Source organism: Eptesicus fuscus, chromosome 12 (assembly GCF_027574615.1).
Source record: "Eptesicus fuscus isolate TK198812 chromosome 12, DD_ASM_mEF_20220401, whole genome shotgun sequence".
NCBI classification, from domain to species: domain Eukaryota; kingdom Metazoa; phylum Chordata; class Mammalia; order Chiroptera; family Vespertilionidae; genus Eptesicus; species Eptesicus fuscus.
In genome coordinates, this window is record NC_072484.1 from 85,783,749 (window position 1) to 85,810,700 (window position 26,952).

Sequence of the window (26,952 nt, forward strand, 5' to 3'; positions counted from 1 at the left end):
GCAATCAAAGTGCCGGCAAGAGAAACAAAAATTCCCAGAAAATCCACAAAGAAAAATAAACGGTTCCTTTGTTAATAGAATCGACTCACCAGATGCCATTTGGTAACCTGCATCTGTGACAGAGGGGTTTAATCACGTACAGCTGAAAAAGCGAGTGGGGGGGGCGTGTATGTCTTCTTTTCACCTTTTAAGAGATAATAAAGGTTGCATTAAAGGGATTGAGCAACACAAGTGACCATTAGAATGACACGTTTCATCCTAAAGCCATGCAGATGCTGAAATGCACAGCATCTTAAGCCTTTAAAGCCACTCTAGGAGACCTCCTGTGTGTTTGTATTGGTTTCCTGGGAAGGTTATCGCCAAAAAAGCTATAATTAAATGTCAGTGTTTGGTATCAGGGCAGGTGCTCTCTTGCCTAATAGTATTTGGGGCTCCCTAGATGGGTAACTGGCCCACCAAGTGAGTAGAAAGAAACAAATGCAGTGTGTGTGTTTTTTAAATCTCTCCAGGAGAATTTTAAAGTGCCACCCACCTGGATCAGCCGACCTGCTTGTCAGTATGAACTGTGAAAAAGACCCCTTTCTGAGTGATAGAGTGTCTCTTTCCTGACGCTGGCAGTAACCATCTCACCTTGTTTTATTCCTTTCAGTGCCAAGCGCCCCACCTCAGAATGTCTCCCTGGAAGTGGTGAATTCGAGGGTGAGTTGTTGAAATGTTCACTGTTTTGTTACCTGTAGACACACGACCTTTGCTCACTCATCCACTGTGCAGACTGAATGGTGTCCCCAAGTAAAGCAATGTCCAGAAGGGTGCAGTGAGTGTCATTGTTCTCGCATCTTCTTAGACCACACTTGAATTCACTATAGGGAGAATGTGCTTACTTTTACACTTAATTTTATAAGTGTTATAACAATGAAAGGCTATTCCATCAGGAAGAAAAAGTTCTATTTACCGATACTCCCCAGTAAAGGACGTCATACTAGTATGCAAGCTGGAACAATTGAATATAGGAATGAATAAGACAATTGAAAGAGAGGGATAAAGGAAGGCTTTGTTTGCTGAAAGGTTAATTAGAATTGAATGCTTCATCATCATCTCTATCCTTCCATTATGTCTATAGACAATGATGGCATTCTTGAGGTCTAAAAAGGTTGTATTTATGAAGCAACATCACCCAATGGCCAATGTTTCCTGACATGGAAAGTAGATATAATTTTCAAAAGGGCTTAAGTTAGGCTAGTTATATCTGAAGAAAAGAACCTAATGCCAAAAATCAGTTTTCTAGAAACATCTTATTTCCAGTGTGTCTCAGGGTGGGAAACCAGTCCAAACCCTATAGAAGAGAGAAGCAAACAAGGATCAGTCAGGCTGGACTCTGTCGTGACCTGGGTGTGTGCTCTCCGGTTGTGTTCACTGACCCTGGGCCCCAGAGCAGGATTGACCTCACGGGTCTCTAAGCTCTGGACACTGCAGGGGAATTCCGTGGGTCTTCGAGAAACTCATACTCGGGGGTTTAATCCTAGCTTTCCCTTTTAATATCTGTATGTGATCTTAGAAAACTTCCCAAACTCATCAAATGTCAGTTTCTCTATTCATGTAATACGGGCAGTAACACCTTCCTTATTGGTTTATCACAAGGAAATAGTAATGTAACATATACAGTAGGCCAACTTAATGTCAGTAGCGACTACTTCAATCAATGTACAAATCTTTGCCATATTTTGCAAACATCTCCGATGCAGCCATATTCTGGTGACTTTGACCAGATTTTCCTCCCTCGATAAATTTATCTTTTGGAGCTCGTGAGATGTCTCTAAAGTTGTTAGCCTCTTATATTTTTAGCAGCGTATTGGATAAGAAGTAGTGAGATAAATTTAAAATCAGAAGGGATGGAAATAAGTGAATTTAGGGAGAGAAAATAGTCTAAAGGAAAATAACAAGGAAAAAAAATATCACCCTAGCAAAGACATTGTTTGCAGCAACAATAAATGTTTCACAGATGCACCACTCAGATTAAGAGATTGCCAAAGTAAAGTCAAAGAGATTTCTACAATTACTATAGGTTGTTATTGAATGAAATTTGGAAAGCATATTGTAATTCCTCTTTTTTGAATGACTCATTTGTATTAGCATTTTAATCCACCTCATATCTTTCTTCCAAGACACAACATAGAAATTGATATAAAGCTATTTCATATGTGCGCTTGTATCCCCTAAAAGTCTACTCAACTGTGGGTGAATGTCTTGTTCTGAAATGTGAATGAGGCATTACTGAGTGACCCTGGATGATGGCTGTTATTTGAAAATGGACTTATTGCTTTCCTGAACAGGGAATTCCTAGATTGCAAAACTGACTTTTTCTGTCTGTCTATCATCTATCTACCTACCTACCTACACACACACCAGCCCATACTCTTCTATAATATGTGATGCTTACAGCATACAAACACTCCTGCTTCCATCCTCTTGTAATTGCCTGGGAATATTGCACTGCTAGGAGATGTAACTTGCTTGGAGCTTTGCAGAGTGAATCCAGTTGGCCTAGATGCCAGAATGTCTCTTCCTTTCCTCTCCCTCCCTCTGTGATCTTATTCCCTAGCTTTTGAGAAATTATACATTATTTTCTTGGATTATTACCTAGAGAAATGAAACTGGATGATGTAAACATGCTTTTATCATTCCCAATATCTTGATGCAGAGAAAGATAAAAACAACATTCTATTTTGATAGTCATCTTTTGTTTGAAACAATAGTTCTCAAATGTACTAATATTTACTCTTGACTAATACCATTTCAAGGAACATAAGTTATTTAAAAAGAAACATTGTTGAATAAGTATTGTATTCTTTTAGACTAACAGAATTATGACTTTTATGTTATTCTTTTTACTTTGAATTTTTATGTACTATAGAAGGAACAGTCAGATTTTAAAATGTTACTCTGTATCAAATTTTAAGTTATATGCCCTAGCCAGTTTGGTCAGTGGATATAGAGTCTGCCTGTGGTTTGATTTCAATCAAGGGCACATGCCCAGGTTGCGAACTCAATCCCCAGTAGAGGACGTGCAGGAGGCAGCCAATCAAAGATTCTCTCTCATTATTGATGTTTCTCTCTCTCCCTCTCCCTTCCTCTCTGAAATCATTAAATGTATATTTTAAAAAATTGCAGTTATAAAACATAATTGATCATTTTATAGATAAGCAATGAGGAAATTTGGTGGTGTTAATATTTTTGCACACAGATGGCTAGAACTGAAAAGTCACATTTATAGGTACATGCTAGAGATATGGCCACCTATAAGCCAGTTGAACCAAGAAATCGTGATCCAGGGTATATAAACAGAAAGTAACTTATGCATTTAGGAAAAATAACTAAATGAAATTTTGTTACTCTTGTTCTTGAAAATGGAGTGTAGTAGGTACCAAATAAAGCTGTGACCACAGGAAAAACTAGATCCCTTTCTGTAGGGTAAATGAGAACACAAATTTGGTTTTGAAGAAAGGACTTGAACTATAGGTACTAGTTTAGGTAATATAAGATGGCTATTTTTTGCACTAAAATTTTGCTTATGACAGCAAATATTTTTGTAAGAAAAGAAAATAATGCTTTACAGTATAGACCTTAAAATGTGATTGTTTTATTAAGAAAACTTTCTATGGCCCAGCTGGCATAGCTGAGTGGTTAAATGTCGACCTATGAACCAAGAGGTCACAGTTTGAATCCCTGTCAGGTCATATGCCCAGGTTGTGGGCTCAATCCCCAGTGTGGGCTGTGCAGGAAGCAGCCTATCAATGATTCTCTCTCACATTTTATATATAATGGTAGGTAATATATAAATATACATATATATACTCTATTTATATCTGTATCTACATATGTCTAATGCTAAAGCCATGAATAGGCTTTGCCTCTATAGAGCTCACAGTTTATTAGGAAAACATGTGAGAGAAGATTTGTTTTATCTAGTCATACTTAACCTATTCTAACTCTTCAAAGTTGACATTATATCCTCATTGGTAAAATGAGAGAGTTGGAGAGATCACCTCTGAAATCTCTCATGGCTCCAAACATCTGTAACTGTATTTTCACTTTTTTAGATTCTCAATCATTTTATCTTTATACAGTTAGAGAAAATGGCACAAGCGTATTAGCTAAAATATACTGATCTTCACTGACAAGTTCAGATATTTATTAACTGAACACTATAGGGTGATTGTAAGGAATAAAAATATTAAACCCAAATTTAAAAAACAACAACAACACACACACACAAATACCACTGGGCATGGATTATCACACAGGTGTAGATTTTTTAAGTGCAGAATATTGGCTCCCTCTCCTTATGTCACTGCACACCTCTCTATTGTTGAAATCCTTATCCTTGAGTATCAGAAGCATCTGTTTGGAAGTCATTGTGTTGCATTTCTGGAAGCTCTTTTACTACAATTAGATGGCGTGTGTGCCCACTTCTCTGCAACAGTAGATGTTGTGGCTGGTTTCTTGCTGCATCTCAAAGCATCTCACTCCCCTGGGTGTCAGCAGGATTTGGCATCTTACCTAATAATAGACAAACATGTAAATTGACCATACTTCTGCTACACCACCAGCCAATCAGGAGCGATATGCAAATTAACCCAACAAAGATGGCAGTTAATTTGCATACACAGGCATCGAGTGATGGGGGCGGGACACAGGCGTTCTGCCCCACCCCCTGGTCTCTCAGAGCCTCTGGGCAGCGTGGGAAGGCAGGGCTGGAGTGGAAAGAGGCAGCTCCGGGGCCTGAGCGGAAAGGGGCTGGGCCAGAGTGGAAAGGCGGTGCCAGCAGCCAGGGAAAGGAAAGCCCATTCTCACACGAATCTTCATGCATCAGGCTTGTAGTGCTTAAATAACTTGAAAATTAGTTTAGTGATCATATAATTCCCTTTATCCAGGTACTACCCAAAGGGAGAACTAAAACAACTATTCCAACTCCAGATACCAAACTGGTCATTTTGGCCCCCAATGTTTTAACGTATATATATACGTTACAGAGGGAATCTAAGTGTTGTTTCCTGGGATAACTAACCTTGACTAATACCATGCTTCTGAAGATGGGGTGTGAAGGGGGGGATTTAGCATGAGGTCTCTCTCTCCTGTCCTTGGGCGAATGATACCTCCCTTTTTGACAGAGTGATAGCCAAGTGAACAGCTGAGTGAGTCATTTGCATTTGACCCCATCTGGGATACCTACCAATCCTTAGGTACTGAGAGCAAAAGTGTGAAAATGAAGAGAAGGGGAGGACAGGGAGGAAGGGAAAACCAAGAGGCAATGTAAGTTATGATGTTAATTTGCAGGTGCTTTGTGGTTTCCTGTCTGAAATTGGGGTTGTCTTCTCTTGGCTGTGCAGAGGACACGGGATTCACATTGCTCCCTGCTGCATATAACCTCCCTGAAAACACTTTTGCACACAGGTGTTCCAGAACCGTCCTGTAAATGGCCATCTTCCTATTTTATGTTATTCAGAGGCATGGGCCTCAGATAGCTCTGGGGAAGAAATCATAATTTGATTTCTTTCTGAGTCATCCTAAATCCTTTATAAAATACACTTTGGGACTGAGGTTTCTGGAACCAGAGCTCTGAGTCCTCCCTCACAAATAGAGTGGGTTTCTGAAACGGATTTAGTGCAGAGGAAGAAGACACATGGGAGACCTGAGATGATTGGTTCTACTTCACAATAACTTAGAAACTGGCATTTGCTTACTGATGAACAATTTACATACAATAATGTTTATGCTCACAAACACTGGTATTTGTACTCAATCATAATACACAGAGATTTCTGTTTGAACACGGTGTCTGGAGCAGTTATCCATCAATTCAGTTCAAGGAGGTGTAGATCTCTGATGTTTATCTTATTGATCCCTTTATTGATCCATTGTGTGACTGTTCCTTGAGCATAGCTAATGTCCTGGAAATTGTGACTGAAACAGTTTTGTGGAGGATGCAAAAGCAGGAGCATAATTATAAGGAAGGCAATGTTTCCTGATAGTTCTTACAGTGGGGTCTTCTGGTTTTGTCTAGAATTCTAGAATAAACTGAATATACATTTTTATATTATACTAGAGGCCCGTTGCATGAAGATTCGTGCATTAGGCCTTCCTTCCCTTGGATGCCTGCACTGGTTTTCCTCCGGCATCTGGGACCCAGGCCTTCACTCTGGCCGCCACCTTCCGTCTTCGCTCCGGCCAGAGTCTTTGCTCTGGCCAGCCGGAGTCTTCTCCGCTCCGGCTGGAGCACCGCTTCTGTAGCTCCCTCTGCCCCCTGCCCTCCCCCTTATAGCAGGCATCCCGCCCCACCTGGCCGCTTGGTGCCTGTGTATGCAAATTAACCTATCATCTTTGTTGGGTTAATTTGCATACTCACTCCTGATTGGCTGGTGGGCATCACAGAGGTATGGTCAATTTGCATATTTCTCTTTTATTAGTGTAGATTAACCAGACTACATTACATGTAGTAATTCATGAGACGTCCTCAAAAATAAAACTGTATTTGGTCTATAATTAGGGTAGAACCATCTTAAGATATATGCCTTTCTACTTACATTTATAAAAATTAATCACTATTTTATTGTGGTAAAATAAGATAACATGTATGTAAAAGTTACCATTTTGACCATTTTTAAATGTACAGTCCAGTGACATGAGTATATTCACATTGTTTTGTGACAATCACCACCATCTATCACCAGAGGTTTTCATCTTCTCAAACTAAAATTCCCTATCCTTCACTGTTGAGCCCATCCCCTCCCGTTCTCCTGGCCTTGGCAGCCACACCATTCTTCTTTCTGCATTCTGACTTTATAAAAGAGCGAGAAAACGAATTCATGGACAAAAATTTTAATGCCTGTTCATTTGATCTTACTAGAAAAATGAAACACTTTTAAAGTTTTAGATCTTCACTCCCACAGGGAAATGAAGGATGCAATGAATCACGGTGGTCAAAAATATAGGCAGATGCTCTAATTGGTTAGGAAAAAACACCTCACTTCCCATTATTGATAGTGCTTTCAGAATACTTTTGTTCCAAGATCCCCCATTTAGATTTTTTTTTTAATCTAAAGCCAATTGTCATAGTTACTAACAAGCAACCAGAGCTGTATGCATGGGATTGTCCCAGAGTAACTCTGAAAACATGATTTGGGTGATTAGCCTCAGTTTCAGATCCCAGCACAATTTAGACTAAGCTCCTCACCTAAAGTGATCTTTTGGTTTTGTTTTTTTTAAGTTGCAATAAGTCAACAGTTCCCAACTTTTTTTTTTTTTTTCAGTGAAAACACAATGAATGGATAAGGATAAACTGTGAATGGGAAGGATCTTAGGATAGCAAGAAAAAGTTGGATAACAAATTTTTAAATAATATAAGTGCATCATGCCAAATACATTCCATAACTAAGTTGAATAGGAGAATACTCTGGAAATTCAAAATATTTGTGTCAAACTATCATGCGTATTCTTAGAGATGTTCTTCCTAAAGTCTCATGGTACTTTCCCAAGCAAGGAAGTCCCCTGTTAGAGACACCAAAGTCTGTGAGGAGTACTTGATTTAATTATGCCATACCCAAATTATTTCTTTCTACAAAAGACTTTTACCTTAAATACTATCTTTAATATTTTTTTCAAACTTACTTAAGTCCATCATATACACTGAGTGGCCAGATTGTTATGATCTCTGAACACATAATAATCTGGCCACTCAGTGTACTTCTATTGAGTACCTCATTTATTTGATATCAAAGATACTATAAATCGTGCACTTGATCAGTTTTCCCCTTTGCACTGGCTGATTGAAAGCTCAGGGCAAATAGGTGGTTGATCTCCAGCAAAAGTCTAGAATACTTTTGGTACCCATTTGAGATACAAATACACTGAGTGGCCAGATTATTATGCATTCAGAGATCATAATAATCTGGCCACTCAGTGTATATTCCAAACAAGAACAAAGTGGTCCATTAATTGAGCTACCTCCCCTCCCCAAAACTGATATTCCCCCCTGAATTAATTTAAAACAGATATACAAATTGAGTTAAGTTAAAAAAGAGAGAGGGGGAAGAATAAAGGGAGAATAAATGAAATGAATGGAAAGCTAGAATTGAATATAGTTACAGTCTTTGAAGTGCACAGCTGTAGACAAGGGACCTGAGAGTTACCTACGCCATATATTACAGCATCTGCATAAATGAGAGGCCTGATTAACTCTCCATGTCAATATGAACTTTTCCTAATGAAAATAGGATTAGAGAAACACTTTCTGGACTGTTCTCATTTTCATATATCAAATACTTAAATACATCATTTTTTGCACTTTTGTGTTTTGAGGTTATTGTATTTTGCCCTTTGCAAATTTATTATAGTCACAGCCAATTAGTATATCTGCATAAAGAATTTTGATGAAGAGAATGAAATATGTGATAGAATACCCTTCTCTTTTGAGTTCCAGCCCCACTTTAAATATCACCCTGTAATTTGTACTTCATCGCACACTTTTCCAATGGCTCCATTTCTGGTTGGTTCCGAAGGCAACGCTCACTTTAGCCTTTCCATGAAGTTTAATGAGCTTTCCCTCAAGTCATACATTTTTGAAAAGTGGGAAGTTGAATAATGGGCTTAAATTAAATGAACCTAGGTCTAGTTATAATGTCCCTGATTTTAATTTAGTTCATGGAAGTTTCCCTTATAGTTGGAATGCTTTATTAGTTAGAAGACACGAATAGGTTTAGTTCTGCCAATAAGTGAAAGCAGCTGCTAAACATGTGATTTGTGTTCAAAGAAGTGGAAACGTTTGCCTAAAAACAAAAAATGCAATTGATTAATGTAGCTTAAAAAATGTTGTTTAAAAACATTTGAAAACAACTGTTAAAATACAAATACTTCTTCATCTGAAAGATTTAAGACATTACCATGAGTTATTTCAATTAACATTCTTGACACATATTTAAGGAGCACTTAATAATAATAATAATAATAATAATGATAATGGCAATAGCTAACTTTTTCATTAGGTATTTTGTGTCTAGCAAATGTGAGAAGCAATTAAATCAGTATTTCATTTAATGCTTATAACAACCTTATAAGTATTATTCATTACACTAATTACTAGACGACCAACTTTGAGCTGTGCTTATTGCTGAAAAAGCTGCAGGATGGTGATCCAGCGTCCTTTCCAGAAGCTTACTCACATTCAAGGACAGAGAGTAGACTGATAAGCAAACAAAGAAATTAACAACTAACATGGTAAAATGGTAAATTCTCTGAAGAGGATTAAGTAAAGTGCTAGAGAAGAACCTTAGTTGAAATCCCATTGTCAGGGAAAGGCCTTTTAAGGAGAGGACACTTGAGCTGAGACAAAAATATGAAAAAGGGCCAGCCTTGTGCACACTCAGGGTGAATCATTTCAAGTGACGCTAATGAGTAGTGCAAACGGCTTGAGAAGGAAACCATGTACGTGGTTGTGAACCTGAAGTAACAGCAATGTGAATGGGTTACCCATGGCTGGGTCAGGATCCGATCCTGTGGGGCTTTACGGAACATGGCCCAAATTGGGATTTCGTTCTGTGGATGATGACAAGGGTTTTTTAGAAAGGAGTGATCCCTCTCACCTTTTTAAAAGATCAAATTGCTGTGAGGGAAATTATTGGGAATGGACAGTGGGCAAACAGGAAGACCAATTAGGAGACAATGGAGTCATCTGTATAAGATCATTTTAGCTGGAACCAGGAGTCAGAGCAGATGAAATAAAAAGTGGGGCCAATCAGATTGGCTAAAGGGTTGGACATAAGGGGCAGGGAGAAGAATCAACAATAGATATTAGAATTTTTGCTACAAAAAAAAAAAAAAGCTGACTGGATTGTAGAGTAGTTTAATGAGATGAGTGGAGAAAAAAAATGGTTTAAAGGAAAAAATACATTATTTTTTTGGTATTTTGAACTTGAGAAAACTACTAGAAATACAATGAGGAATGCCAACCATGTAGACAATTTAGTATGGGAGACTAGAGGTCTGATCACAGGGCATTCCGGGAGATAGAAATTTAGGAGTCACTGTCATATCAGGGACACCCAGGGAGAGAATATAGTTAGAAATGAAATGGCTGAATCTCGGACACTGCCCATTTAAGAGAGGCAAGAATGGTGGAAAAAACCAAGAGGTGTGGTGTCACAGAAGCCAAGGGGGACCCGGGAAGGGGGGGCATGTTTCCAAGAGCTGGGTGCAGCTCACCCTGTCATATTGATGAAAGATTTAGTAAAAGAATGACAGCAGAGTGACCTCTGTGGGAGGGGTCATGAAAATGGAGAGTTGAGGGGCTGCCTCAACAATTACAGGTGATAGTGGGGGTTTGTTCAGAAGTTTTGCTCTAAAAATAGAGCACAGAAATGGATGGAAACTTTAGGAGGTGGTCGGCTTGAGGGTGGTTGTAGTTTTCATCTTATTTAGTCATTTTTGTTGTTTCCTTTTTGAACTTAAGAAGGACAACTTTCTGAAATAATGCAGTATCCAGGGGCGCATCCGTGAAGCAGCAGAGAGTGGAAATGGCAGGAGTGCAGTCCTTTGAGGAGGCAGGGAGGCAGAGGACCCAGCCTTCACTGGAAAGAAAGGATGCTTCAGTCTTGGTAAGATGAGCAAAGGCAGAGAGTGGGTGTGGATGCAGTTATGTCAGGCAACTTGGAGACGGGACGATGGAAAGTATGAGAAATGGTCATCAGCCCTAGCCAGTCTGGCTCAGTGGACAGAGTGTTAGCCCTTGGTCTGAAGGGTCCCAGGTTCAATTCCAGGCCATGTACCTCGGTTGCAGACTCAGTTCCCCGCCCCAATCAGGGTGCATGCAGGAGGCAAGCAGTCAATGTGTCTCTTTCACATAATGTGTCTGTCCCCTTCCCTACCACTCTCTCTAAAAATCAGTGGGAAAATATCCTGGGGTAAGTATTAACAACAACAAAACATTGGTCATTGTCAGAGAGCAAAGTCTTGGAGGATTTGAAGACAGAAAAAGATGAGAAATCATTATTTCAGATTGTAGAAAAGAGATCACAATATATGTGAAGTCATGGCTGCTGAGCAGTGTGGTCGGAGATTTTAAAAAACCACATTGCCCTGACTTTCCAGTTTTTCTTGGCATAAATCTACTTGGGAGATTCTGTCCCTCATAACTATGTATTTCACCCCAAGAGCCTAACATTTGTGACCTGTTATCATGAAGTTAATGGGAAACTAGCCACCATAATTGTGTGTGTTTTGCTCCCTGTGGTTGGTTGCTTGGTTGCTGGGCTAAGTTAGGCAGAGAGCTGAGTTTTATTCTGTTTGGTCTTTGCCACGGACGAAAGTGGGGAGTGTGAGTTAAGAGGCTTTGCAAGGGAGTGACTAAAAAGAGGACCCATGGAATCTAACGCTCTAAGGAAGAAAGGAGGGCAGAGGGTGGGGGTGATGGATAAAGTCAGTGGAATGTGTAAATTATCCCCATTTTACCCAAAGAACACTGAGGCTTAGAGAGTCTGGGTGATGTACTCCAGTGCCTCAGGGAGGAAGTGGAACCCGCAGGTTGGAACCCAAGCCTGGCCTGTGGGTCCTTTGGCCACGTTGCTTCCTATGTTTAGGGCCATAGGAGGGAAGTGATATGAATAAGAATATGCCCTGGCCGGTGCAGCTCAGTTGGTTGAGTGTCATCCCATGCGCCTACTGGTCTAGGGTTCTATTCCAAGTCGGGGCACATGCCCTGGTTGCACCCAGATCTATGTTTCTCTCTGATCAATTGCTCTCTCTCCTCCCTTCCTCTTCTCTCTCTAAAAAAATCAATTTTAAAACATTTTAAAAAAATAATTTAGAATAAGCTTTGCCTTTAGGTAGTTTACACTCTCAATGGGATTAGTTTCCAGGCAGAAAGTAAGGTCTAGACCAGAAGCTAGGAGATGAACTAACTCACCAAGTGGACGTCAGAACTGTGTGAGGAAAACAGGGAGAGATGGGTGTAAGTCCTGAGAAAGGAGCGCTAAGAAGCAGATTTAAAAAAAACAAAACACACACATATTGCCCTGACTTTCCAGTTTTTCCTGGTGTGAATCTACTTGGGAGATTCTGTCCCTCATAACTATGTATTTCTCCCCAAGAGCCTAGCAAGCACATCAGAGGTGGTACAGTTTGTGAAGGGAGCAAAAGCTGACAGCTCAACAAGCTGTATTAAACAGTCAATGAGTCTGGCATTTCCAAATAGAATTCTGGCTTTTCCTCAATTTCAAGTTCTGGGATGTATTTGTTATGCAATGTTTGAAGGGGGCACATTGAGATCACAGGCAAGAGCATTTTATCTCAGCCCTCAAGGTTTGTTGGCAATGAAATAAAACCTCATTGTTTTAGCAGTTGTGGTGTGGAACTATTAGGAAATGTATGTTAGACTCAGAGAAAAGGAAAGTCAGAAAACTGGGCATACGTTTTATTAGCAAACATGGTTAATTTAAGTAATAAATAAAACAAAACCAATGGACTTAAAATAGACAAAATGTATAGAGCAGGTGTTGCCAGGTAATAATAGTGCAACTGCCTGAGAGTATTATTTTAAGATATAGCTGCTTCAGAAACCAAACTAAATCTAATACAGTTTATCTTCCCCTGGACTCATTTTAGTTTAATCTAATTAAAAGCCTACTAACATGAGGCAATCTGAATATTCTCAATAACGCTCAACATTAAAATCTTATTGTTTTATTTTTTATGTTGCTCTTTCACATTGAAAATGATAGCCTCCATTATTTTTCCAAAGCTGTTTAATATATCACTGAGTCCACTGGAAAACTATGTGAAATTGACAGAATCTAAGAGTATCATCTTTGGTTCTGGAACATATTGTAAAAAGTGCTCTATATTTTGAAAATAAGTGTAGTTTAATCTATTACATCAAAAAGCATGTAATAGTAGGTTAAAAAGTATTGAAGAACAATTTAATATTTTCAGAAAATTAGCTTAAGGTCATGTTACATATCTAATCTTAATGGAATTGGGAGAGATTGTATCTTCTACAGGTACCTTTGTTTAAAGGTAAATTATAAGAAATTTTGTGTTTCTGTTTGTTTGTTTGTTTGCTTTTATAGTAACTCAAGTTCCTCCTACTTAAACATTTCTCATCTTTCAGACCATGTTGTATGTTACCTGAGAGGCAGTAGCTCTTAAGTAGTTGTCTATTTTAGTTTTACCTGGATAAAGTTATAGACACACACAAAAGGGATTTATATGTGAAGAAATGCCTCAGACCAACTTTAAATAAAATTCATCTTTTTAAAGTCTAAAGCTGACTGTAGCTTTGTATCTTTTATGCACAGATGAATCTAAATGTCCCAAAGAATATATGTCTATGTGCCTGGCTGTAATATCAGCATGTATTTCTCCAGAGATGTTTATATTTTATTATTTCCAAGTTGAGTTTTCCTTTCGTACTTCAAAGAACTAAAAATATATATTTGTGTTTTATTTAGATAAGAATGTACACAATTCTCTTAATTAAATCAAATATAATGGCTCTTAGAGGAAACATGGTCAATTTTAAAAAAACATATCCACATGCTCTCTTAATGTGAAAGTTTTATTTGAGAAAGGGCAATGAATAATTTAGAGATTATTTCCATCATAATCTTGGGTTCATTCTTTCATGGGTTTACTCATTTGTTTGTTTAATTATACGTACTCATTGAGTATATTCCTTCTGGCAGACACTAGCTAGACACTTCAGCTCCTCCTGTTTAATAAGAAGCCTTCTGGGTTGCTTCTCAATCAGGAAACCTTACCACGTCCATCCATGAGTGACAGCAGTGAATGAGAAATTCTGACAAATGACAACACCGCAGATTGAACAGAGTTTCTGTTCTTATAAAAGAAATTAACCTTTCTACCTTTGATAAAGGGAGCTTGCCTGTGGTTTATAGGTGTTTGGGACATGATCCGATTATACTTGCTTGATACACTCAACCATGTTCTGAGTTGATGAGGCACCGGCTCTAGGAAGCCGAACCTCAGCTACAGGTGGGACTGAAATCAGCTCATTGTCCTACTGTCCGGAACAGAAGCTGAGTGCGGCTGAGTCAGCGCTCTGGCTGGAAAGGTTCAAGTCGGTGGTGCATGGGCAGGCTAAATAGCCAGCTCAGATGGTGATTAAAGAAAATAAAATTTATTTAAGGAAAGGGGAATGGGAGATGGGGTTATCCAGAGGGAAGGGCTACACAGAGAAAAGGAGGCCTTGGAGACAGGTTCAGGGGGTTGGCCCAGGATGAGCTGCAAGGGCCCATTGCTCCTTTGGTTGCAAGTTTCATGGGATCCCTTAGAGATTGGGGGGATTGCCTTGGAGAGAGCATGCACACCGGGTCCTTTGTCCTGAGCGTATTTATCTCTTTCTTGCAGGTGGAAATCTTAGGGGAGGTCTAGGGGAGGGTCTTAATAGAATATTCATCAGCATTCCAGGTGAGCTCTTTCAGGTTCCTGGTCTCCGCTGATTGGTCCTGCCAGGGCAGGGGGTCCTTAGACAACTTAGCTGGTTCTGAGACAGCCAGGACTTCACTTGTCTTGTCTGGTTTTGCTGCTTTTCTGGGCCTAGATGTTATTTTTCGGGAGGAAAAGGTCAGAGTTGCAGTTCTCAAGCTTTAAGGAGCATGAAAATCCCTGAAGCCAGGTGCTTTTTTAAAATACGGAATCCCTTCCCCCACCCTCCATCACACACTGATTCAATAGATTTCTTGTCTGGGAAACATGTTTTCAAATAGCAGCTTGAGAAACATGTTTTCAAATAGCAGCTTGAGCCTTATTTCAATTCTGAATTTTACTTTTGATGGACAGTTTTCAGAGCTCAGCAAATAACTCTGATGTATTAATTAGATTAAAACTTATGATTAATTAGTTTACATGAGTGCGGACTTGACAAAAAAATCTACTTAATCCTCATGATGTTAGATGGCTCTTTTAGTATTAACAATTTTTGTTCATTCTATTTTCACTAATCTATAGTCTCCTTTGTCATACATACACAACAACAACAACAAAAAACAACAGAATCACTAAGAGTTTATCTTGAACCTATAATTTTAATTCCGTTAATTAAAAAATAAATGCTGAAGAGCTCTTCAAAGCCTGGTTCTCCAATCACCCATCTGATATACATGAGTTCCCTGTAGAACACCTTCTTCTAGTTCATGCCTGAACTGTTCTGCTGACAGGAACCTATTTTTTCTCTCTGAGCAGCCATTTTTAGCATATGTAGGTCTCACTTGCAGAAATTTAAATTCAAAGTGAATTGCTCTGTCTTCCTATAACTTCCACTCATTTGTCATAATTATTTCTTCTGAGGCTCTAAAGAACAGATTTGGTGAGTCTAGTGACTTTCTTTATGGCAAAACTCTAAATATCTGAAGATGTCTCAAGGCTTCCTTTTCTCCATTGGTTCTCCTCCAAGCTAAATATCCTGAGTTTCTACAAATGTTTCTCATTTGCTTGTCAGCTTCTGATTTGATATCTCATCCTCCTCTACATAGTTTATAGATATCCTATGATTATTAAACATCCCTGTAGGATACCTTTCTCATCTTAAATATGACAGTATCATTCATCTAATCTACAATCACATTGATGCTGTGATTAGAGTGGTGACATTATCTTGTGGACTCATTATAGAGCTGATTCTCTACTAAAACCCTTGAGTATTTCTTGAATGCTGCCCACAAACTGCATGTCTTTCACTCTACTCATGCCAGCCTTTTATGATTCATATGCAAGTAAGACCACTTTATCTTTACCACAATTTGACTCAGATTAAATCCATTATGACAGCCTCTGAAGGTTCCTTGAACCTTATGCACTTATCCAACATCAGTAAATAAAGATTGGTTGTATGTGTCAGGCAGTGTGTAAGATGCTAATTTTGTGATCTAAGTATTTGATGCATCACCCAACTTCAGTTGGTTTCTTCATGTTCAGCAATCTTCTCTTCCATTCTATTTCATCCATCATATTGAGACCAGACCTTAACTGTATTTTCTTCCCCTTGAAGAATCTTTCATTCAAAACCTCAGACCCTAAAACCATCCCAAGCTCCTCTCTCACTTCAGATCTTTCCTGTCTTCACCCTCAATAAACTGATTAACCTCATGAACACTCCTGCTTGATCCCTTCATCGTTTCCCTGTTTATCATTTTCCTCTTTATCTCACCTTATCTTGAAACAGGACTGTGTGGATGACCATGTGACTAACTGTATTCAGCACCCTCAGATTATTTTTATTTTGTTTTGTTTTACTTTAAAACTATTCTCATTTATCCCTTATCACTCCTATGAACTTCCTTACCTTTTCCTACAGTAAAACTAATTAATGGGCATTATGGGAGAAAAATCCTACAATGGTTGAAATGAGATCTGAAGGACCCTAAAGAGTGATTAATCCTTTCGTCATGTTGAAATTTTCCAGTTCTTTCCATATAGTCATTATATCAGTTATTAATCTAACACCCCTTTAGGTTTCCCTGTATTTCTTTGTCATGCACAGAATTAATCAGATATGTATTTTGCTTTACATCCAAATCCACACTATGGCCCGTATTCAAAAAGTCAATTATTATGCAGGGATTGAGCTCCACTGACCTATTCCATTTTCATCCAAAATAAAATCATATCAAGAAAAATAGTTTTCTATATATTTAAAAAATAGCTGAAGTTGATTTATTTTGGCAATTATTATAGGTTACTATTTTATCTTATTTTCTATGGTTTCAGGGTCAATATAGTTATTATATTGTCACTCAAAGCCACAATAAAAGGAGTTGATTAAAATGGTGCTCCTGCTTGACTTCCTGGTTTTTCTACTAAACTGTGTCTGATTTTACTTAAAACTCTCCCAAATTATCTTTGGTCCAGTTCTGATAACTTCATGACTGGTATAAATTCTCTGTCATGTGGAATAGTTTCAAGGGTCAACACAAATGCTAGATACAGAAATGAAGTAAATATTTTCCTCTTCTTTCTAGTCTCAAATGTATTGATCTGCCAGTTTGTTGTTGTTGTTTTGTTTCTTCTTCATGGCTCCAAAAGTAGCACAAAGCCTGGCCAGAAAAAAGTATTACACAAATCATAAGTATACCCTATAGATAACCATCATCCTCTTAAACAGTGACTCGAAATACTTAAAAGAACTTTAGTGATAAAAATCATCCCTTCATTTTAAAAACCATGTAAAATGTAGACATGTCTAAATCCCTCAGCAATTTAGTAACAGAACTGAATCTCTAACTTTAGCTCTCCACCTAAACTAGTGTGTCTTCTGTTCCATACCAGGGGAAAAAAAGCACAGGTGTTCATTCACAAACTCTCAGTGAGCTAATTGCTTTTTAGTACCTAAATCTCTTCAAAAATAATAACTTGATTCATAATGATTGGTTTAAAGCTGAAGCTTTTGATAATGATAAGGTTTGCTCCTCTCGTCCTCTTTTCTCCCTTATAAATATATTCATCTTATTACTTATCCCAGACAAATATGTGTAACAAAGGGAGAGTCACATAATTTTTGTTTGACAAACCTCATAAGTATGAGGAAGGATGCCCTCTGGATAGCCCATTTCCATTCTTTTCATTTTAATGTTAATGAAGTTATTCAAAGTTATGGGATGCGCTGCATCAGATGACATTATTTCAAGTGACTTCATGACACAGAGGGTACATTGTGTAAGGAATATCAAGTAGAATTTCTCAGGTGTTTTCCCCTCTAAAATGCACAGGAAGAAATGCAATTACTATTTATTACTTAGTTACCTAATGCCTGCCCATCACGTCTCCTTTAATTTGGCCCAGTAACTTGTCATTAAAAGAATCATTATCCCTGCTGGATGTGGGCACAGATTCACATTACTTCCGTGAAAACATGTCTGCTGTCTCACTTTAATGAAAATAAACCTCTTAGAATGGCATGTGGTACCTGGAATTATTTTTCTTTAGTCTGAATAGACTTACAAGGAGAAAGAACTCCTTGTGCTACATATATAAAAGGCTAAAGCTGGTAGGTATGATACACACTGACCACCAGGGGACAGACACTCAACACAGAAGCTGCCGAGCAACAGCAACTTTGCAGAGTGCCCTCTCATACTCCAGGACCCCTCCAGGGATGTCGGACTGCCAGTTTCAGCCCGATCCCCTCAGGTCAGGCCGAGGGACCCCCCCTGCTGGAGGAACCCCGATCACTCCGCAGATGCGCTTTGAGCCCTGGCACTGCCTCAGGTGCCACTGCCGGCCAGGCAGGAACCATGGGAGGTTGGCTCCAGGCCTTGTCTGGCCTGTCTCACCAAGTCCCACCCCAATGGCAACTTCTAATTAATTTCCTTTCAATGTGCACGGATCCATGCACCGGGCCTCTAATAGAAATATAAGTCTCTATTCATTTCCCTAGATTCATGTCTTTCAAGCATCCACTCTCTCTTTTTGAAAGGATTAATGAGAAAAGTATGGAAGTATCTATATTCTATACAATACCATAAGAGCATACATAAGTTAGTAGAACAGAAACAAATAAACAAAAACTGGACTTTCCCTCCTTCCTTCTTTCAGAATTATTTGCCTTTTAAAAAATTGTGCTAAAATATACATTATATAAAATTTGCCATTTTAAATGTGCAACTCATTGGCATTAAGTACATGTATATATTGTATAATCATAACCACTCCAGAATTTTTCATCACCCCAAACAAAATCTCTATATACATTAAACAATAACTCCCATTCCCTTATCCCCTCCAGATCTGATAACCACTATTCTACTTTCTGTTCATCTAGATCATTGGATTATCTTGCATAATTAAGCAAGTGAAGCCAATAAAAGAACTTTCTACCCAATATGTGCATATGTGGGTGACTGAGATGAAGCAAGAACAAGGCTAATGTTCTCTGAAATGCCTTTTCTGGCCAGGCATTTTGACAAAGTTCTTTTCAGATCTTGTTATAGCTAACTTTAATTCTCAGAATAAACTCTAAGAGATAGTTCTTAGTAGCTCTATTAGTAAATGAATAACATGAGGGTCAAAGAATTAATTTGTTCAAAAGATTTGACTATCATGGCCAATGAGTAGTCATCCTAAGTGAATACATGGGGGGGCATGCATGAAGTCTGACAACTGGATTTTCGGGTAGAGATAAGTCTGCCTATACTTATCACAATGCATACACACATAATTCAGAGGGTAGTTTTAATAATTCTATAACAATTCAGTAGAACTTCCATAAAAGTTATATCCAAAAGGACTTTATTTAAAAATGAGTGGTTGCCAGAAAACTCAAATTCTGATTCCCATTGTTTTTCAAAATCATTACTGACTATAGAAATTCAAACAGAAATAGCATTCGTTTTGCCAAAAAAAACAAAAAAGTGTGATGAACTGAACTGACAGCATTAAAGACTAATAGTTGCAAAATTGTACATTAGTCACATAATCAATTTAAATAAACAACTGGATGATCATTATCTTGCCACCACTGAGAGAGAAGACTTAGCAATTGGGTTTAACCTTTAAATCTATCACTTACTGAGAAGACCTGAGAAGGCAAGTTGTCTAAAACCTTTAAATCAATTAGGTTCTAAAAGAGCCTCATGAAGCACTATGCTTGACCTTCACATGAAAGAACTCTTAGATGTCAGTGGTGAAAAGTAATTGTGTTTCTTATGTTCTTTGAATTTATCTAGGGTACATTGTGGATGATTTTCTTCATGACAGCTACTTTTACTTACGATATAGAGAAATGCACTGTATTTAGGGCAATTTGATTTTTACTCTTCTAACGAATATCCTAATTTATAATTAGGGTATATATTATGCTGGATCCTAGGTATTCTAGGTAAATCTAGGTAATCAGGGCTCCCACCATTATGCAATGTGATGCCTTCTGAAGGTAAATGTTACATTTCTCTACCATGCTTACATTAGATAAGATTACTACTATTTTGGAAATGCCTTCATAAATATAACAACCAGTGAGACAGTAATCTTATAATTATGCACCTGAATCCTTACAAAAACTTTCAACACAGAAGGAATTGAAATATTACTATTTCCATTCAAGAAGATAGTGATGGTTTATCCAAGCTCACTCACATTTCAGAGGACCCCTGGACTGCCTCTGAGCCTTTTAGTTGTAGTGGACACTAAACCTTATATAAAAGCAGTATCAGTGCAACTCAGGAACTCACAGTCAAGAGCAGGAGTGAGACAAGCAGCCAGTCATGGAAAACTGAATTTGGAAAATGTTCTGGTAGAGGTTTGCTGAGAGAGAAGAGAACCTGACCCCACATTTATGGGGGACATTTTCCTACAGTGCTCCAATGTCATGGAGCACCACAGACATTGAAGGTCATTTCAACATATGTTCACTGAGAAGTTACGCAGTGAACATATGTTGAAATGACCTTCAATGTCTATGGTGCTCCATGTGCATTCTGTACCCCTGGTCTTATTTAACCTTCACAAAAATCCAGCAAAGCCCATTGCTATTCTCCATTTTCCAGTTGCAGAAAGTGGGAGACAGAAAAGCTCAATAAATAGAAAAGATGAAATGACCCTTCAAAGCTCCTCACAGGTCTATCATTTTCTGGTTCTTCAAACCCCAAATAGCCATGAATCACTGCAGTTTTCTTTCTTGTTTTTGGTTATGAATGTCCGCTGCTCGAAGCTCTTTAGTGGTGGCTCATTTTGGAAGAGGCTGTGGACTAGGGATGACTGTTGTACTGATGAATGAGTAAATTCACAAACAGAGATAACAGTGAGGAGGAAACACACCTACAGAAGGGCCCACAGTGGATTACTACATCGTTGGGCCCTTTGATTAGAGTTTTTGACATGATTAACAAGAAAAAATGCTACTGCATGTCAAACCAAAACCTCATAGATTTCCTGCCTTCAGTAGAGGCATTCATAAGTTTTGGACACTAATATTCCACCCCAGGAATCAGAGAGTTAGGATAACAGACCTCTGGTTTTTCTTGGTTTCATTGAAGGGGGTTGGAAATGAGCATATGATTTACAGAATTTCTTTTATTTTTGATACCCAAGAGATGAAATAATACTCTATGCCTTTTATCTTAGCATGTAAAAGTGCTACATAAGCAAAATGGTCACATAACACATTTTAATCAGAACTAGGGCAGAGCAAGAAAGGCTACGCTTATAATTTTACTTTTGTTAGAGGAGAAAGAGAAGTAAAAATATTTAGATACCCATCATTTTGGTTCTAGAATCAGAAAAACATTCTCACAAGCCTACAATACACAATCAGAAGCCATGCCTCTACTGTTTTCCAGAGAATGAATAACAGAGTTTTATTTCTTTTTATATTAGGCACTAGAGGCGTTGGTACATGAAATTCATGCATGGGGGAGGGGGGCCTCTTAGCCCGGCCTGTGTCCTCTTGCAATCTGGAGCCCCGGGTTCCAGATTGCAATCGAACATCCCTCTTGCAATCCTGGATGCTGCATGCACCAGTGACCATACTTTTCATACAGGTGAAAGGCATCTTGCTGTTGTATGGGCAGCTACATTTTTTTTTTTTTGCCCTGATTATAAAAAGTAGTACATAACATGATCCTTCTGAGGCAGTAGTACCATTTCCCCCATCTTATGGGTAGAAAAACTGAAGCAGAGAGAAGTTAAGTAAATGGCTTTGTCACACAGTTATAAGTGTCAGAATCAGGGCTGACCAAAAATGTGTAAGCCAGAGTCCATGTATGCCATCGCTGCATCATCCTGTTTTGTCAGTGTTGGAGTAGTCTTGCCAGGTTTTATTTTTTAAATCTAAGAGACTGTTCCCAATATATAGGGTAGGGTCCCTAGGCCTGGCCTGCGATCAGGCCCATCTGTTGGGTGACCAGTGGGTGGGGCAACTGCTGGGGTGCTCACCGGGCCGGCCCCAGCCCTGATCGCCACTGCTGGTTGCCTCCCTCTTGGGGCAGACGCTCAACGCCCCTTGTCAGTGCGCATCATAGCAGCCAACCGGTGGTTCCACTGTTCAGTCAATTTGCATATTAGGGTTTTATTATATAGAATTTTTTCCTGGGAACTTTTTAAAAAAGGAAGAGATGTTAAATAAAATTACATACCAATGTTAATATTTAAAAACTAAATAAAAAAACAACAGAAAAGTTTCCATCCTTGATGTTTCCTGCACTGAATATTTTCCCATTTCTGAGATGGCCTGAGCCCACCCTGAGTAATATAAAAAATCTGCTGTAATGGCTGTGGGATCAACAATTGTCTGTGATTTCCATAGTTATAGTCAATTTTATATATGGTAAGCGGAGAAATAAAAGCTACTAATCCTGGTTCTATTGCTGAAAGGATCAGAAATAGAGCTATTCAACTGAATCTAAGTAGGAATATTTGTAGAAAATGGATTAGGCAATGATCTTCAAGGGATGAAAGGCTTTGGTGTCAAACAGACTCAGGATCGAGTCCCTGTTTTCTGTTGTGTCTCGTTATTGTAGTTAATTAGCTATCTCTCTGTACAATGAGACAATACTGTGCTCTCACTCTCATAAGATTGTTGTTGGAATTAAAACAATGCCTCTAAACGCACAGGATACTAGTGCCCCCTTATCTGCAGGGCATGTGTTTTAACATACCCGCTGGATGCCTGAAACTGCAGAGAATACCCAATTTTTACCTTTTCACTTAAAGGAAGCAATTTACAGCTTCCCTTTGGAGTATCCGAATTGGCATGGACTTTTGTGCTTTGCAGCCAGTATGAAGTCAACGAAGGGTTGCTAGAACACAAGCACTGCCATACTGACACAGACTGGTCACCAACATGGCTGCTAAGTGACTGACAGGTGGGTGTCTACAGTGTGGAGATGCTGGACAACGGGGTGATCACACGATGGGTGGGATGCAGCTAGACAGTGCAGGACTTCATCACGCTACTCAGAATAGTGTGCGATTTTAAACTTATGAACTGTTTATTTCTGAAATTTTCACTTATTATTTTTGGACTGAAACGTTCAAAAGTGACATTGTGGATGGGGTGGGGTTCACTATCCCTAAACACAGATTATTGTTATTATTACTAATAATATTTTCATTTTTCCCTAAGGCAATGTCTAGACTCACAAAACAGTTTATCAGAGTCATTTTTTTTTAAAGTTTGCACTTTGTCAACCCATTTTAAGCTACTTGTAATAATGACAGAGATTTTCACTATTGGAGTCTTGTTCTATTGTGTACATATTGTTTAGGCGAGAGCTGGTGCTTGTGATGCGCGTGTTTCTGGATTCTAAGAAGGAGTAGAGTGATGAGGAAAGCCGTCCTGCTTTGGTGAATGTGGCTCAGAGCCTGGCAATGAAGGAAATGTCACTTGAGCTGCCAAGGAGTTAGGTCCTCATCAGGAATGTGAAGACAGCTTCTGACTAGATTGTAGATTTTCTAGGGGAAAATCTCTCTCAAAGAAGAGTCATTGTGTAGCGCAGCTTGGGGAAGACACTTCTGCAGTGACTACAGGGAAACAAATCAATCCCAAACCTGAGAGTTCAAGGAGGCGTTGGCACTTGGCTGCCATCTTTAGCAATCATGTATTAAGGATCTCCTTGTGCCAGATGCTGAAGCTCATTTGAAATGCCTGCTAAGGAGACATGTTATTCTCTGAACAACCAGAGGCTAACAAATGGGATGAGGCAGGGACCAGTTGTCACTCTGAATCTCACTATTCCTGGTAGCTTTCATACGGGTGTAATCAAAGGGTGTGAGCTTGGCACACTCGTCCAATAATGCTGCAATTTATTGTGCTCTCAACAAAGAGTTGGAATAATTTACTGGATGACCATGTGGTATAAGAAGCTGTAAGGAAATTTGTGACTCCTAGAAGTTGGGAAAGTACTGAAAGCAGGCTTCAGGCTCTCCATTTCAATGAGGTTTTTATGCAGTGTTTGCCATGTACATAGCATGGCCACTCCGCTGAAGTGGAGCGGTGAGAATAAATGTTCTGACTCTGTAGATTCAGCTGATTTCTCTAAAGAAATCAAATCCAAAAATCTTCTCTTTTCTATTAAATCTGCAGTAGATTCAACCCTCAAGCAAGCTTGTTAAGAAAAAGAGAGCAAGATACAAGCTGTTCTCTGAGGTTAATTTGTCAAGTACAATGCCCTAACATTCTCAGCAAAGCATAACAAGGCAAGAGATAATCCTTATGATTATGAAAAATAGGAGTTGGCTTCTGCATGTTATACACAATTTTGTATCAATGAGCAGTCAGGTTATTCTGCTGCTGCAGATGTAAGCAGATGTAACAGCTTTTTGCAATCCACTTTCTCCTCATAAAGGAAAGTTTGATACCTTATTACTTCAATTTCATTTTGTGAAAATGCAGTTGCAAAATATTTCCCTTTCAAATAGAACCCCCAACACAAAAGTTGATGTTCCAATTCTAGTACCTGCGATTTACAGGGACTTAGACTTAAAACCAGTGGGGAGGTGCCTATGATCAATTAGCTCGATGTGACCCTCAGAATAATGTTACAGACTTGAACCAAGTGTTCCAGGACATATACGTGTTTTGGTACACAGTGTATAACAAGCCACTTAAAAACTTAGTGGCTTAGAACAATGACCGTTTGATTTTCTCTTGTGGTTCTGTTGATTTTCTGAGTTAAGCTGCATATGCATCAGCTCCATGTTTTGTGGGCATTTGGGGGCTTGACACAATAGCAGCTTTATGGAGAAAGTGGGGTTTTATCTGGGTCATGAATGATGGGTAGGAATTGAATAGCAGTGGAGGATCTCTTTTGGTCCATTTCTAGTGGAGCAATAAAAAGAGTTATCCCTTAAAGCCTGGATAACATAAAGTGTGCTTTGATTGTAACAAATTCAACAGTTGCCTGGACTTGCAAATTCTTGGAGATCAGTCAAAGCTGGGAATCTAAAGTTAGTTTAAAAAGAAGATGAAAGTTTAATATATACTGTGAAAAGGTGGGTGACTTTCATAAGGTGGTCAAGCCAGGAAACATATGTTCTAAGTAAAGGAAGCATTGAGGATATAGACACAGAAATGGCAGAGCCTGGTAGGCTCAGAGAAAAGGGAGCCCTCCACTTTTCCAATGGGAAGAGTATGTATGGAGTATTATGGATCATGAAGCTATAAGGATAGATCAGGCAAGTGTTAGATTCCTTGAAAATCAGACAGTGACATGGGTTATTTTTAGGACATAGAAGTGGCTCTCTCTTCTGATCACATTCCATAGACTTTAAATATAGGCAAATGGCCCTCAATCTATAATAATAAAAGGATAATATGCTAATTAGACTGGGAGACCTTCCGGACATCCTTCTGGACAAAGCCATTGTGGCAGGGCTGAGGCAGAGGTGGTTAGGGGTGATCAGGCCAGGGGGGAGGGCAGTTGGGGGTGATCAGGCCAGTGGGGGGGACCAGTTGGGGGCAAGCAAGCTGGCAGGGAGGCAGTTGGGGGCGAGCTGGTTAGGGACAGTCAGGCAGGCAGGCAGATGAGCAGTTAGGAGCCAGTGGTCCCAGATTGTGAGAGGGATGTCCATCAGACATCCCTCGAGAGGTCCCAGATTGGAGAGGGTTCAGGCCTGGCTGAGGGACACCCCCCCTCCCCACGCACAAATTTTGTGCACCAGGCCACTAGTCAAACTATAAGGGGAGCTGGGAATTGTGGCATTTCTGGGATACCAGGAAGAAAAACTAGGTTATACGTAATATGTTTCTACTTCTCATGTGTCTAACATTTTATTCTGTGAGAAGAAGACAAGAGGAGACATTTCAAAGAAAGGTGTTTTGTGTATGTGTATGTATGTATGTTTTATTTATTTTTTCGCAGCAAATGTGTCTATTTCCAGCAAAATTTTATGTGTCTATAAATAGTAAAGATTATTTTTACAAGCTGACATTAAATACATCTACTTACATATTTTGGTTTAGCAAATATGAAACAGCATAGGAAGCTGTCTAGCATAATACTGCTTAGATAACTAAAGGGAAATAATAATAATATGGATACCAGCACTTTTGGGGATATTTTTTAGTTGAGGGGTCATAGAAAAGATATGAAGATCAATGCTGGTTTGATATAGTCATTAGGTTAAGTTAAATCATTTTATAAGCTATTAGCTTTTTAAGTCTTATTGTTTGAAGCTATTTGCCCAATTATTTAATGGAGATGGCTCTTGAGACTGTTCTTGCTTGGGAATTAGTCATATTTTGTTTGGTTATGCTTTATAGGGCTTCCTTGAAGTATTTTGAACTTCAAAAACTTCTTTTATTCTTAACACAGTCACAGAATTCTTTCCCTACATTTTAGTCCTTAACTTTAGTGCTTTAATATTCATGTGGCCATTTTACTCAGTCCTCTAGCTTATTAATTTATTGACTTTCTCAAACCCACTGGCCTTTTATCCACTTACATCAGCCCATTCATTGTTTCTCTTTGTATTCCTTGGCTTAGTACAGTGGTCGGCAAACTCATTAGTCAACAGAGCCAAATATCAACAGTACAATGATAGAAATTTCTTTTGAGAGCCAAATTTTTTAAACTTAAACTCCTTCTAATGCCACTTCTTCAAAATAGACTCGCCCAGGCCATGGTATTTTGTGGAAGAGCCACACTCAAGGGGCCAAAGAGCAGCATGTGGCTCGCAAGCCGCAGTTTGCCGACCACTGGCTTAGTAGAGTGATAGGACATGGTAGATGCTCAGTAAACATTTATTGGATGGACAAATGGATTGCTATTAAGTGCTCCATAAATACAGAGTAAATACATGAATTATTTTTGCTGACCAGTATCCATTCCACCATTTGTCTTAACTAACAGCACCTTGGATTTGATCACATATCCATCTTTCTTCAACACTTTCCATGTAGTGTAGAAGATCCTGACCCCAATGCAAGTTTCAGAGATGGGTCCAGATTAGTCT

The 26,952-nt window shown here is 38.9% G+C and overlaps 1 protein-coding gene across 1 annotated transcript in view; it reads left to right on the top strand.

The window, feature by feature from the left end:
* Positions 1-26,952, top strand: part of DCC (DCC netrin 1 receptor) — a 566,817-nt gene that overhangs the window by 353,971 nt on the left and 185,894 nt on the right. The window contains exon 12 of the mRNA XM_054723604.1: positions 650-699. Within this exon, the coding sequence (XP_054579579.1) occupies positions 650-699 (50 nt within the window). The remainder of the gene's footprint in view (positions 1-649; positions 700-26,952) is intronic.